At 38.3% G+C, this 14,779-nt stretch overlaps 1 protein-coding gene across 2 annotated transcripts in view; it reads right to left on the bottom strand.

Annotated features, from left to right (window-relative positions):
• Nucleotides 1–5,066: 5,066 nt before the first annotated feature.
• Nucleotides 5,067–14,779, bottom strand: part of MBOAT2 (membrane bound glycerophospholipid O-acyltransferase 2) — a 96,258-nt gene continuing 86,545 nt past the window's right edge. For both annotated transcript variants that reach the window (XM_086461562.1, XM_086461561.1), the window contains 5 exons: nucleotides 13,911–14,014; nucleotides 13,502–13,566; nucleotides 8,494–8,626; nucleotides 5,864–6,015; nucleotides 5,067–5,289 (listed from right to left, as the gene is read on the bottom strand). In XM_086461562.1, coding sequence (XP_086317688.1) covers nucleotides 5,067–5,289; nucleotides 5,864–6,015; nucleotides 8,494–8,626; nucleotides 13,502–13,566; nucleotides 13,911–14,014 — 677 coding nt within the window. The remainder of the gene's footprint in view (nucleotides 5,290–5,863; nucleotides 6,016–8,493; nucleotides 8,627–13,501; nucleotides 13,567–13,910; nucleotides 14,015–14,779) is intronic.

The raw sequence follows: 14,779 nt of genomic DNA on the forward strand, positions 1-14,779 counted from the left end.
TCTAAAACCATCTGAAACTAAAACCAGGCCTAAGTCACGGGACATACAGCTAATGCACAGAAGATGATGAAGTGGCAAGATTTGCTTTTGCACATTTGTCTACCTAAAGTGAGCAAAATTATGTTTTAAATATATATTGGGATGAAGACGGGTACAGTTGGATGGTTAGCTTTTGTAAAAAAACATCCAAAAAGCTTATCTTAAAACAAGTTTTTAAGAATATTTTTTCCCCCCAGTTTTGACCACAATGAGCAACCGTTGCAATATTTGCAGTCGTAACCTTGCAGGGTGACTTTGTGGATGCCTGGACTTCATGGTGTTTGCAAAACATCTAGGTTAAGACAGCAAACACATCAAAAATCCAGGCAGATGTAGCACGGAGCAGCTGCGGCCTGGGTCACAAGCAAGCAGATCCTCTGCCAAGCTCTGCACGTAGGGTCAGCTCCCTGCAGGGATTCCGCAGCAAACCCTCCCTCCCGGCCACTGACGGGACGTTTTCTTACCAGACACTTCTTCACAGCCAGCTCTTCCACCACGACTGTGAAGACGATCAAGACTGTCCGTGCAAACTCGCTCAGATCCAGACAGATCGGGTAATCTAATGAGAGTGGGCTCAACTCACTGGAGTATCTGCTTACATACTTACTCAGCATGGCATTTAAATACTTGTTGAAGTACTTACAGCCAACTGATTTTTTTAACAGGAAATTAAAAAAATATTCCCACGTGCTGTTCAGAGTATTACTGGACCTAAATAAATACATAAAGGCTAATCATGTAGTGAAATGCTGCGATGAATCAGCACAGAACCAAATTTCTATTTTTTTTTATACGTACAGTCTGCATAATATTAAAATCTTTAAATTAATTTATTTCCATCCGTTTCGCTAACACTGATTGCTTTTCAATATAAATAGCAATATTTCCAAATTTTCATTGACAACAAAAATTCTCAAACCTGATTTTAGAATTCAAGGAGAATTACAAAGTGAAAGACTTAAGGATAAGGGAAATGAAAGCCTGAATTGTTGTAACTTGTGCTTTTAAATTTCTTTATCCCTCAAGGCCAACTGAGTGAAAGTTTACGCGTAAGCAACAGTGACACATTTACAGACAAACTTGAGGACACATTTGACCATGTATTTAAACAAATTGCCAGCAATTGTCAACAATTTGTTTGTAAAGCTTCTGAGAGAAAAATCCAGACTCTGTTAAAATTACTTTTGATATGAATTTGACAGGTGAGGATCTCTACATCAGAGGATGTTTTATCACTAACCAAATCAATGCCATCAAAAGAGGAACCACAACCTAGCGTGCATCCTGTCGTACAAGTATAGCATTTATGTTTGTATTACTTATTCCCACAGAGGAAACAGAACAAGTTATTCAAGTGTAAAATTCTTCTAATAAATACTGTTCTGTACTGGTGAAACACATACCACAAGTCAGTGTAGAGCAGGGAATATACAAAGAACTCTTTGTAAAGTCTTCTCACTAAAGTATGATTTGTTACCAAGAGAACAGTGGAATGCATACCAATATTTTTACATGGTAATATATTTTAAAGTGGCACCTCTTACTGAAATCTGGTCTACATGGCAACTTAAGGAATGGCCATGGAAGAAAATGTTTCCTGAATAAGAAGGGCATATCTGTAACTGCGAAGCTAACGAAGCCGTCCCGATTACAACAGTAGTAGGCACCACTGAAAGTATCATTTAAATATATAACATATATATCTCTTTCATTAATACGGAATCATAAAGGTTAAAAAACATTAAGCAAGCAAATAGTTACTATCGGGGTGACTACATTTACTAACTAACACTAACTCATTAAGTGTCTGAATGAATTGTTCACAATAGGCAAGTATCTGCAAAGCACCATAAAATTATGAATGATATGTGGTATTTACTTTTCATAGTGTGCTGATCTGCAACACAGAAAACACTTTTACCTTTTGGATATTCACTACTATGTAAGTGAAAGAACACTTAAATCGTGTTTCCTTCAGAAACAGAAATAAACGTTTCTAGGAAATTTACTTTCTACTGTTTTTCTTAGCAAGAGCAATAGTAAATCGCCGCCACCCTTTCAAATTCAGTGTTCCAAAATGATGTGTGTAAAACTTACGAATTATCTACAGCGTCAGGGCTGGCTGCTCTTGACTTTCTGGCCGAATGGATAAAAGGATCCAGCGCGACAGCAAAGCAGAAAACTAGTAAAGCAGAGGGAAAGCAACAACGACAAAACGCCAGTTTGACTAAAATCAGAGTGCTGCCATTAGGACAGAAAACCTCTTTCCATAGTCCCCAAGAGAATTCATTTGCATGAAGATCAGATTTTGGTTCAGAGTACTTTTATATTCAGCAATGACATGTAAAGCGTAAATTCTAGAACGCTACACTTAAAAATAAATTCTACGCAGAACTAATTGTCATCATTTTCTTGTGCTGCAATTATTTAAGGGGTGCAAATCATGAAGACAAACCTAATTGTATTGCACGCAGACATCAGTCGCGTCCGATTTTGAAACCCGTATCTTGCCACTGGTGCCTGACTAAAGCAGGCACGGACTTTCTTAGCTGTTTTAACTGCCCCGTACACAAAAGTTCTGAACCAAACTGTACCTGTGAATTCACTCCTACTGAAGTACTAGTCCTCACTATCATAAACCTGCTTATTTTCTGTGAGCGCCTACGACTGTTTTCCTATTTCCTAGTGAAGAGTTAGTAAGCCTCCATCATGCATGTAGGCACGCGTGCCAAAACAGGAAAACAAGAGTACCAGAACATTCACGGGGAAAATGGCACATTAGATGTTGTACTGGCATCCCAAAGTGCTTGTTTCGGTAGATATGTAGACTGCACCAACCAAGACGAATTTAAGCTCAACAGCCACAAATGCTGAAAGAACCAACCCTAATTCTACCCACCCACTCAGAAATGTGCAATTCTAATTTGTTATTTTATGTGAATGTCCCTTCAAAAAGTGAAAGTGGGAAAATGTCTTTCCTGATTCTGTATCTAATTAGGATAATCAAACACAAAAGAGCTAGTGTGCCCTTACTTATAAACAACAGAAGAAACGAGAATGCCAGTTCAAAGAGGCAAACGACAACCACGCCGCCATGTAAGGGGACATCTGCTCGGGCAAACCAAGTAAGGACTCAGAAGTCAGGTTGTTCTATCTTAAAGGTAATAACAGCTGTCACTCAAACATCCCTGCTCATCTAAACAGACTCATCCACTCTCATTTCATACTTAGTTCCCCCACTCTAACGATGTAAGCTAATTAGTGCCAACTTAACGTATATGGAGAAGGTATGGCCTCCTCCTGGAGTTCTAGGCAAGGAGCCAAAGGCCAGACATAGAACTATCACAGCAAGGAAACAACTGACCTGACTTAGGTCCGGTTCTTCGGAGAGTAAGCCAGAAGTACTGTGACTATTTTTGCACGGTAACATCCCCAAAGCTGAGGACCATGATTACACTTCTGGCACTAAGAATATTTACCCCACTAATGCCAGATATTTGATGAAAAAAATCTAAGGTTCAAAATATTATGACAAAATTTTTCTCATTCATTCACAGGTTATTAATCAACAAGCTGCACTGCTTTTCTCCAGTAGTATTTTGTGTCAGTTTTAAAGCTAAAAAAAACCCATGTGGATAGACAGTTTGTGTTTACTTAAAAAAATTATACGAAAATACAGAATATAAGCAATCAAAATGTAGCCCTTTAACAGCAATACTCTGGCAGGGACCATCATCACAATAAATGGTCTGGAATAGATACAACCACTGCATTATTCCCTTGACAGACTTCCATAATTCAGTAGTCAGATATTCTGAAGGATTACCCACAAATACACTGTAAACTTTGCATCTAAAATTCTAATTGAAAGAAAAAACTTTTCCTCAAATTCGTATACTTCTTCGGGTAAAGGGCCATCAATTAGCAAGTGTAGAGAAATTGGTTCTGATAGTAATTTCCTGTTCGATTACCTATGCACTAGAGCTCAAGGTAATTTTGCTATTTTATACTGAAAACATCATTAACTCATTCCTGTATGCCTGAAAATTCAAACCAACTTTAAGTATTAAAAATACTTTTTTGTAAGACAGTTCTGTTCTAGAACAAATTTTTTTGGTGGTATTTAAGGGTAAAAACGCACTTCCATTGAAATCCTGGTGCTTGCACATTGTCTTCTGTGTCCTACAGCTGCCTTTCCTTCTCCAGCTGCAAAGCCCACTTGGCAGTGTTCTCTTGGGTTTAGGTACTTCGAAGTGAAAGAAACCTAGATTAGAGCTATCAAGCCCCGGAAAAGGTGAACCTTCAGGTGATTTTTTTTTTCTTTTTTTTTTTTTTAATCCATTCAGAAGGGCTACGTATAATTATACTCTTTATCAAAGAAACCTAACTATAATTTGGCATCAGTAATGTTTACAGTTCTGTAATGTACTGTAATAGTTTGAGATACTTTAAGAAAACCCTCCAAATACTGAGATGCTTATTGCAATTCCCTTTTAAAGATTCAAAAGCCTTCTAATGACTTTTCATTTCTTATTTTTATCTTCTTTATAGCACATAGTGTTATATATTTGAAATATGCTTTCCACATAAAATGAAGCTTGAAAATACCCACTTAGAAACAATATTTCAGTAAATAGAGGGTTTAAGGCAAGTCGTTCATTTGGAAAAATTAATTTCCATTTGTTAATCCTAGATTGACACTATTTTATTCCACCCCATCAGTGCCTTGGGATACACAACGTACATTCAGCAAGGGGCACACATATGACCCTATGGACATACGTTGCAAGTCCTGAGTGCCCATTGAAATAATGGTAATATCGTCATATAAGGCGTGACCCACAGGGACATGGCATGGGAGGGGTTAATTTGTTTTGTTTCCAGTCTGGCTATTGTATGTGATTTTCCTAGGTAATGCATTCTTTTCTTACTAAACATCTTTGCAAACAAATACAAACCCCTTTAAAAGGTGCTAAAAATGGGTTTCTGAAAACATACAAAATATATTCATCATAGTATTTCCTCAATCACTGTTTTAACGCTTGATATCTGCAGGTTATTTCTTGTTTCTGACTGAAACTATTATTTGTTGTGGAATAACTGTTCTTTTGCAAAAGATTTTCTTCTTCTAGCTTTTTGGACCACACGGGCTGGACGCTTTCATGCTTTTTACTTCCTTTTTGAGTTCTTTTCAATGGAAATACCAACAACACCAGGACACTGGTAATATGAAGACAGAAATAGCAGGAGCTGAAAAAGAAACAAAAATAATAATTCAGTAACACTCTGACCACTCTTACAGGATGCTTAAGGAATAAACTGTCAAACCCTACTTGCATACAGTACTTTGCATGTAAGAGAGGAGGACATTAATATTTCCTTTAAGAAAAGCAGTGAGGGTGGAAATCAGGAGTGAAGTCTTCCCTCCCAGTACTCAGTGCTGTACCAGAGATGTACAGTGAAGAGAAGTCCGCTTTCAACTTTTTTCCACAAGTGACTTTTGGGAAGTGGTTATCTAGTCTTGCTATAAAACAGTTCAAGGGCATACAGTAATCTCAAAGGTACCCTCTCGCTTTGTTTTTGATTGGGGTTTTTCCCTGCCCCAGGAAATACAAGTCTATTATGACAGGAAAAAGAGCGCCCTTTATGGTTTCTCATACACAACACAAACTCTGTTCAAGCGCTAGAACAGAAATACAGTTTGCTCAGCTAACAGATCAATCTTGTAATTATCACTAAAATAACTTCAGAAACCCTATGCCACAGAAAATACTTCTATTCCAAGTTAAAGAAAAGAAATAGGAAATAGGTGGAATGTGCTTACCTGTAAAAGGTGAAAGAGGGTTTTACAGAGAGCAGTACAAATGGCACAACTGTGTAACTTATTGCTACTTGAGTTGCCATCCATGTTACTACATCATAACATAGTTTAACAGCAGGAGATTCCACAAAATAGTGTCTGATATTGTTTCTTATCTGAAAAAGCAGGTAACAGTAAGTTAGCTTAGGAATAAACTCTGAGAGCCATCTTAACTGTACGGAGGTTGCTGCACTTCCACAAAATTCATAGAATGAATTTAAATGCTGCAGTTTGGTCAAGTACCTTTGAACTATTCAAAATGCCCATCAACTTCCATGGGAGGCAGTTCAAATTCCCTGCCTTTTAGGATAGCATGCTTCATCCAGCACAGGAATGTAAGTATTTATGAGTTTAAGCAGAATTTAAGTAAACGAATCGCCCCCTATATCCAATGCAACTTCGGACTGCTTGTCTGCATGAGGCAGACATTCTGTTCTATTAAGCCATTCTGTACATATAGAGTGTTGGAGTAAATGAAAGCCAGAGTGTTGAAAGCTTCTCTATAGTAAGCCATTTTCATGTACTTGCTAATAAGATGTATTTTATGACAAGTAGGGTATAAACCAGAATATTAAAAACATCAGTTCTAGTGACATATTTCAGGAGTCTTAACAACAACTAATATGAAGTGGGACTGTTACAAAATGACTATTTTCTATCCTGAGTCTTCCTTTGTTTGTAAAATTCTGTTCAAACAATGGCTTACCAAAGGTATTTAAAAAAATCCAAAATCCACACACATTTGGCTTCAGTTTTATTTAAGTCTGTAATTAAAAAGACTCCAGAAGATCTTCGCTTCCTCTGACTGACCGATCATCCTTGCTCACACTCTCACTTGCTGACAAGCCAAGATGGGCTCATTTCAGCCTTTGTGTAACTTGGTATCACAGCTGCCACCTTCCAGTCACCTGCACTGAGGTAGTCCTCTCTGGTTCTAAAGAGCATACCCAAGGCTAGCTCCTGCTGATTTCATTCTTTACATTAAAAGCCTTTTTCACCCTTCCTGTTGTTCTTCCTGTCCCTATCCTTCTTACCCAAACTCCCCTGGAGATCCCACATTCCCACTCAGCCTTTGTTAAGTTAAACTAAGGAGAAGTAGTAATTCCAGCCACATACCCTTCATCCCGCCATCTCCCCCGAGTTTTCTCCTATGGTCACGTGCAATGACTTGTTCCTGACTTCTGTAAGACTTGAAGTTTCACAGAATTTCTTGTAGAGAAATCTAGTATTTTAGGACTTGAAGGACAACTTTTAAGATAAATCTACAATTGCCCCTAGTAAGCACCTGATTATGAAATGTTTAACGATTAAAGGGAGTAAAACGAGTTGAATACGTGCTTAGGCACGACAGGAGAAGAAAGTGTGGATTGGAGCTGCCAAACTTCGCCATTAAAGGCTAGCAGAGTTAAATAATAAACATGCTGAAGGGCCTTTAACATTTCATCAGTTAATATTAAATATATTATATATATAATAAATATTATATGTACAGAAACTAAAAATGTTTTTATTTAATAGTCTATTGATTGATACATATGAAATGTGAGTACAACGCAGCTTACTAGTGAAGCCCAGGATGAAGTGCAGTGAGCACTCCAATTTACTGGACTCGCCTTACTGAGAGAACACAACAACTGTTACCTGTGAAATGTCCCTGAACCTTGGCTTTCGCACCAGCCCTTGGCTGATAAATGCCAAAAGTTCACTGTGATAGAGTCTGGAAAGGAGAAGTGAGCTATACCTACTGTAAAGAAAGGAGTCAATTCTGTCAAACAAAGACTATAGCCACATCTTTGTGAAGGAAGAGGAGGAGCATCGGTTTTATTACTGTTAGTGACAACTGCAATCCAAAGTATCACCTTCCCCTAGCTATTCTAGCAAGAAAGAGCAGTCTGCTTCGTTTCTCCTTCTCCTGGTTCTTTCAACAGAAGAGTGGTCTGTTAAGCTGCTCTGAGCTGACATCTAATTTGTTTGTTCCTCTTTCCCACTGAGTAACTGATAAGCCTGCCTCTGTTCTTATGCAGCTTTCTCACGCAGAACAGAGATTTCTTAGCAGATTTGCTGGTTCCGTATGGTTCTGAACAGCAGCTACAAAAGCTCGTTAATGTGGCTGCACTAGAGACTTTTATCTGTTGGTTGAGGGGGAGCACTCTTTAGTTGCCATCTTTACAACAGTAATGGACAGAAATTAGGGAGGGGGAGGTCTCTATAAACATACAGCATTGACCCTCAAATTTTAAGCTACTCATCACCAGTGATGTTTTCGTCATCAGAAAGTTTTTTTCAAAACTATCTTAGGTAGTCATCCTGTTCAGCATGGCATAGTCATACATGATCGGTTAATACAGAGGAAGGGCTTCCACAAAAGATATGCTACAGAGATGTTGTAGGCTGTGTACAGTCTTGCTGGTTTCCACTGATCAACCCCTCCTCACTATTAATCATTCCCACCGCTCTCGTAACCAAAAACATGAGCCCCGCTACCAGACAGACTGTGTATCAACTATTATAAAGTGCATCTCTGGACTACAGAACGTGATCAACTTTTGTTTACAAAACATTATTATTTAAGATGATACTTGGTTGGTACTTACAGCTCGTGCTGCTAGTGTCATTAGTACTCCTGTTAAAAATGTTAAATAATATCCTGGGTAAACCCCATGCCAGATGGCAGAAAGGATGAAGGTTTGGATCGTTGGGCTGAAGGTGGCTCGCTCATAGCACACTCTAGCAAGTCAAAGACAATTCAAGATAAATAACATGAGACAAATCACCAACGATCTTCCCAGTTATTATTTATATATACTTCTATCTCATTTATATATATTTATATTTTAGCAGTTCCATCTTCAACACATCATTTGCAATGTAACTGCAGTTTACATTTATGTAATAATATTGCCACTGTGTTACGATTTAGAGAGAACACTTAAAGCTACTCACAGCGCCCCATCTAATCGCTCAGTGCCATCACATATGGTACTTATTTACAACAAAGTGATACACAAGCCTCCAAAGACGGGTGTTGGTGTTAATAAGGAACCTTGAGCCATCCAAGAATGCGTTTGAAAAGCGACACTGGAAGGCACAGATCACCCCACAAACTCTGGCGACGAGTCAGGTATGTACTTTTCATAAAATGAAAGCAGCTTATAGGAGAAGGTGAAAAGTAACAACTACCTTCAGTTTTGAGTAACGGAGAGACTACAGTTGAAAGTGTGTCTGTGTAGGGCAATTAGGTGAGCATGATGATGAAATTACCATCAATGACTCCAGGGATGTAAGAATATAAAATCAGGTGAATGCTGAACTCTGCTATTTAAAAATCGAGACTCCAAATTATTAGGCAAGGTCCTACAGTAAGGAATTCTAGAAGGAAGAAAGGAAAAAGGAATCCAGGAAAGGTAGTTTCTAGAAGACAACATTAAATGACACAATGACAAACCATCATGATGTGGAAGAATGATAGGAAACATGGTAAGGTCCTGATATGGCTTCATCAAGAGTTCTTTAATGATCTGAAAACCAAAAAGCAATAGGAAATATGGAAACAGATACACACTAACATGAAGTAAAAATAAACAGCACAGCATGCATGAACACAAATCTAAGGTTAACATAGGAAATGAGTTTTAACTAAATAAAGGCCATAGACACCAATATGTAAAAAGGTTCTATAAACACGTAGCAAGTAACAGAGAAAGAAGAGAATGCGCATCTATTATTCTAAGAAGACGACAAGATCATGATTCAGAGGGCTGAAACATTCCCTATCAAGGTAACTACTTGACTGCAACTTCCATATATACAAAAGATTGCCGAGATCAAATGATATAGTCACTGTTAAAGAGCAGAAGGTAAAAAGACGGATCTGAACAAGGGAAGATCAAAAGTGTATTTTGCTTATTTAGTTTATTCCAGTCATATTTGATCTATTGACGTGGTAAGTTTCACCATAGGAGGTCTTCAGTGCAGGGTACCAGCACAATCCCCTCTCCCTGCCAAAGGGCATTGCTAACAAAGGCCATGAGGATAAGAACATGGGGCTAAGTAGGGCGCAGGTGCGGGCATGCGTCATACACAAAACTATTTGAGGACATTTGCCCAAAATAGACCACTTAAAGAGCAACGCAACTTTGGCCAGACTAAACGGGGACTATTAGGACTAACGAGGGAAATTCAAAGAGACTTTTGAGACAAAGAACCTGTGAGCCTAGGAAGCACAAAGCATTAGGAAAATTTGTAACAAGTCAGGGAGACGTCCTGGAGCAAAATACTAGTCATCAAAACCTGGTTTGACACTGCCAGACATCTCCTGACCAGCATCATGCCCTCTGTCTCGGCCAAGAGCGAACGCACTCCCTGGCAGACACCGAGCAGCCTGCACCCAGCTAGGGGACGGTCAGCGCAGCGGGCAATACGCAGCAGCAGCCTCTCATCCCTGCCAGCCGCGTGCACGTGAACTCGTGGCGTGCTCTTCGACTGGCACGTGCACCAGTGGGTTCACACGGGTGAGGAGCCCCCGCCTCTCCCACAGGCAGTGCACACAGGCAGGGAGCCCAGGCTTCCAGGAGGAGCTGTGGTTTTGTATCGCCCGTGTCCTTGGGAGCGGAGGCCCAGATTGCTTACAACTGTGTGTGCTTTTGAAACTCCTTGGGATTAGTTAAGGAAGAGTGTTTAGAAGTGTTTATTAAACCAGAACACTAAATACGTACAAAATTTAACCTGTTCTAGTACTGATATTAATTCTGAATGAGTATTTTGCTGACTGGTGATTAATTATGTCTCATTAATAAATTGATAAATGGCTTCAATCTTTATTTGGTTTAAACTACTTTAAGCAAATTCTCCCCTGCAAAGCATTCAGGAGCTAACAAAACTGAGTAAATTCACTAACCAAATTTCAGCTATATCAATGTAAGTCAGGTAAGATATATTCTAGAAAAAAATCATCAGGCTTAAACTTCAAAGAATAAAAAGTAAGCTTAAACTCCTCCATAGATTTGTCAGTAATAAATACTGTGGAAATGCATCACCTGACATTTCTAAAATCAAACCAAGGAAATACGATCATCCTAACAGGCTGAGAAAATCTATTTATCTTATCCATAATTTACAAGTGGGAAGATGCATTAACTGTTCAGGAAGGTACTGCCTTTGGTCTGGTTCTACAATTACACTACTAGCTTGGGTGGTGGATTGAGAAGTAAATTTTTTCCACCTTGTCTTCCCTTCCTGTTTTGGGGTGGGAGGTGTGGTGGATGAGATTGGCATTGTTTTCTTAGCAGATTGAGCACTAGAATCTAAAATGACCTTGACAGACTTCAACGATGTTCTGAAATCAACAAGACAAAGTCCAAAGTACAGAACATCTAATAAGAGAAGTGGAAGACACAAAACAGTACCTATTCCTGTAATGTTACTGAAAAGGTGTAGCTGAGTATGAATATGAATCAACAGTATGAAACACTATCAGCTGAGCATGAGTCAACAGTAGACTGCTGCTGCAAAAGAGCCAGATGTAATAATGTGATGTATTAGAAATAAGAGTTATCCAAGGAAAATAAAGGTAATTAATCCACTCAAATCATTCAACTCTGCCTGTAACAAGACAGGGAAAGACCCTGGAGGTTTTTGCAGAAGTACGACCTCCACCGTAAGATGACAGAAAGTTTGAACGGATGCTAGAAGAGAGCAACAAGAACTACAAAGCTTTCGCAAACATGACCAAAACCAAACGGAATTAGAGGTTTTCTTTGGAAAAAAAGAATGTACAGGCTGAGAGGGGACGTAACAGTTTCCCCAGTCAGGAAACATTATCATGATCCATACTGTTGTCATACACTGCTATGTAAATTTCTATTTTAACTTGCATGCTTGTAACAATAATACCTTTGAACTGCTGTATTTTGTGATCTACATGAAATGTTTATTAAATTCCTTTATGATCTGTAGAGCTGTTAACTGCGTTTTTACAAGGAGTTTGTTTTTACATACAATCAGGGTTTAAAGTCCTGTAATTCTGATGGTTCGGTTTCTCTTCAGAGAGTATCAGAAAAGAACAGAACAAATGCTGATGTCTGGTATTTCGTGTGAGATAAATGGCTAAGATTTTCGGTACTTCTAGGAATGGTGAACAAGTGAAGTATTAGAAGTGGATGTTTAAAGTAATACATAAACTTGTCCTCTATTCAAACTGCTGTAGCATTGCAACTAACAAAATGATTGGTAAACTAATGTATTTTCTGTACCACTACTTAAGGTCCTCAAATATAATTATCAAAACAATCTTTTACTTGCAACAAAGCTTTAAGAAAACATCCACCCTTCTTCCTTTCACTGTGGCAGAATCAATACAGATTTAGACTATCCTCAAAGATTCATCTACATTTGTTCTTAAAGATATTTACTAAAGGAGATGCTTTAATTTTTCTTCAGATCTTCTTTTAAGGTCACCCTGAGCAATTGGTTTGCATTTTTTTCTTTCAATTCTTAACAGAAATGTTACTCTTCTCCACTAAAAGGAGTTTTCGTTTAGAATCATTCCATTCAGGAGATTTGAAAGTTTGCTGAAACACAACCTTTTCCTATAAAGTTTTAATACTGATAAAATTCTGTTTTTTAGTTAAATTTAAATGCATTTTAAAATAGCTAAATAGCTTTATTAAATTACACATTTTAATACCCGCAAACATGCAATTCTTTCTTGCTGACTGTCCTAGCAATAGAGTCTATTGCCTACTGAGCCAACTAGAAGAATCAGACAAAACTCAATTTATTTTTCTGACCCAGTTAAAAACAGATTTAGGGAAGAAATTATGGAAGAAAGAACACACTAGGAAGAAATTTGATGGAAGAAACATCTTGTTGCCAGCCATCCTAGAACACGAGATAAAGTCCTCTGAGTGATCCCAAGATAGGGGTCTCAGTTAAACTTGCGCCTGTTGATAAAAGATCAACTAAACAGAGACCGGGAGAAGGGAAACAACACCTGCACACTACTCGAGCACACTTTTTTACCCCCTAGATACTACAAAGAAGTAGTAAAAGCAGAACGATGTAGTTCACTGGGCACTACACCTGTTTGCCAGACAAGGAAAAAAGTGCATCTGAGGGATATTCATTTGCAATTTGGGTTGCTAGCACATTGTCGGGTTTGGTATTTGCCAGGCATTCATTACGGAAGCAGCGCAGAAAGGTCTCTCACAGAATATACGGAAGTTCCTGTATCGCTGTGTGGCTAAAAATAACGCAGAGCTTCCACAGGCTAAGATACACGTTTTGTCTGCTGCTCTCAGCAACGTGTGCTGCTTTGAATGATAAGAGAGAGAAAAAAGAAAAGAGATGCCTCCACAGATTAATAGTTTTAGGTCCCCTATGACCAGTGAAGAAAACCAGTTTCTATCATAGCCTGACAGTTTACACCAAGAGAGAAGTCCTAAAGTCAGAGGCTTTAATTCCAGTATCATGAGAAGAATGTCCCGTGCGTTGCTAAACAATGGATGTTTTGTGTGCTTTAGCTTTAAATGTTAAATTATCTTCAGAGAAATATTTATCTAAGAAACTTCAGTGGAGAAAAGTTTTCCTTTAAGAAATAAATACCTTTTAAGCCAAAGAGCTGTTTGGATATTCCAGTTATCAAGAAACATCTTGAAACTTGTGGAAAACTGTAAAGTAAAACAAAACTAATTATTTCCGTAATTGTAAAGTGTTATAAAATATTTCAAAATTCTGACATACAAATTATAAAAAAACCCTCAACTTTGTGGTGAGTTAAATAATGTATTTATTTCACTGTTTATAACCACAAAATATTTTGGAAGTCAGCTGACAAGTAGAACATATTCAAAACAGACTATTTTCTATCCTTTCCTAAGGGTGTGAACATGTAATTTCTGACTTAGAACATATTCACTATCTTGAGCAACAAAACATGCAGGAAAAGTTACTGAAATTACAAGCAACTACCTACACGGGCACATATTTTATTTGAAAAGAGTCAGAAACAAACCTCTATTTGCTGGATTCTCAGATTTGATATTAGATCCCAACGGGTAACTCCATTTTTATCATAGCCTCTAAAACCAAACCCTGCTGCATTATTAATTGCATCTGCTGTAATGAAACAAAAAGAGATAAGTTAATGAAGAACTGCCAGTATTACAAATTGTGCATCGCACAACATGTAGTTTGTTCAAAACATTTGTCACATTTAAAAGGCTACATATTTATTTTTTAAAAATACTGAGAACCACTGTAGTAGACACTTGAACAGAAATCCAAGCTACACGCTGGCTTCCAATTAAAAAACTGGTGCAAAAGCAAAAGAATGAAAGGCAGAACCATCTACTTCATAATACAGACGCCCACTCTCTCATATACCACCTACTCAGACTTGCTTGAACAATCTGACAGAAAAACAAACTCTGCAAGACGCATCAAGACTGTGAAACAGTGGCTGGCTGTAATTATTTGAGATAGCAGCTCAACACTCAGATGTATGTCCTTGGTCTTCTTTATGCAGGAATGGTGATGTTTAAAGCACAAAGATAAAACTGCACGATTCACTTCAAGCAGGTGCATGTTCACAGCACCACACACAGAGCAGCGCGATCCTAACAGAAGAAAACAGTAATTTACTACGCGATGCAGAGCTTGTCAGACTTCCACTAATGGCACAAGGCCACCGTTAACACCACTTCCGAATGCCAAGTGTTTACAGTGCACGTCAAAGGTCAAATAGTTAACAGCAAATAAAATTTTTCCCTAGGAGAAAAAGCTGCTACCATCATCTGGACTATGCAGGAAAATGCAAGGGGTCTCAGCTGGAATACTGCCTGTCCCTTCGGTCATCACCTTTGCGTCAGCTTTGGTAGCTCA

This window comes from Leptosomus discolor, chromosome 2 (genome assembly GCF_034619465.1).
Source record: "Leptosomus discolor isolate bLepDis1 chromosome 2, bLepDis1.hap2, whole genome shotgun sequence".
Classification (NCBI taxonomy): domain Eukaryota; kingdom Metazoa; phylum Chordata; class Aves; order Leptosomiformes; family Leptosomidae; genus Leptosomus; species Leptosomus discolor.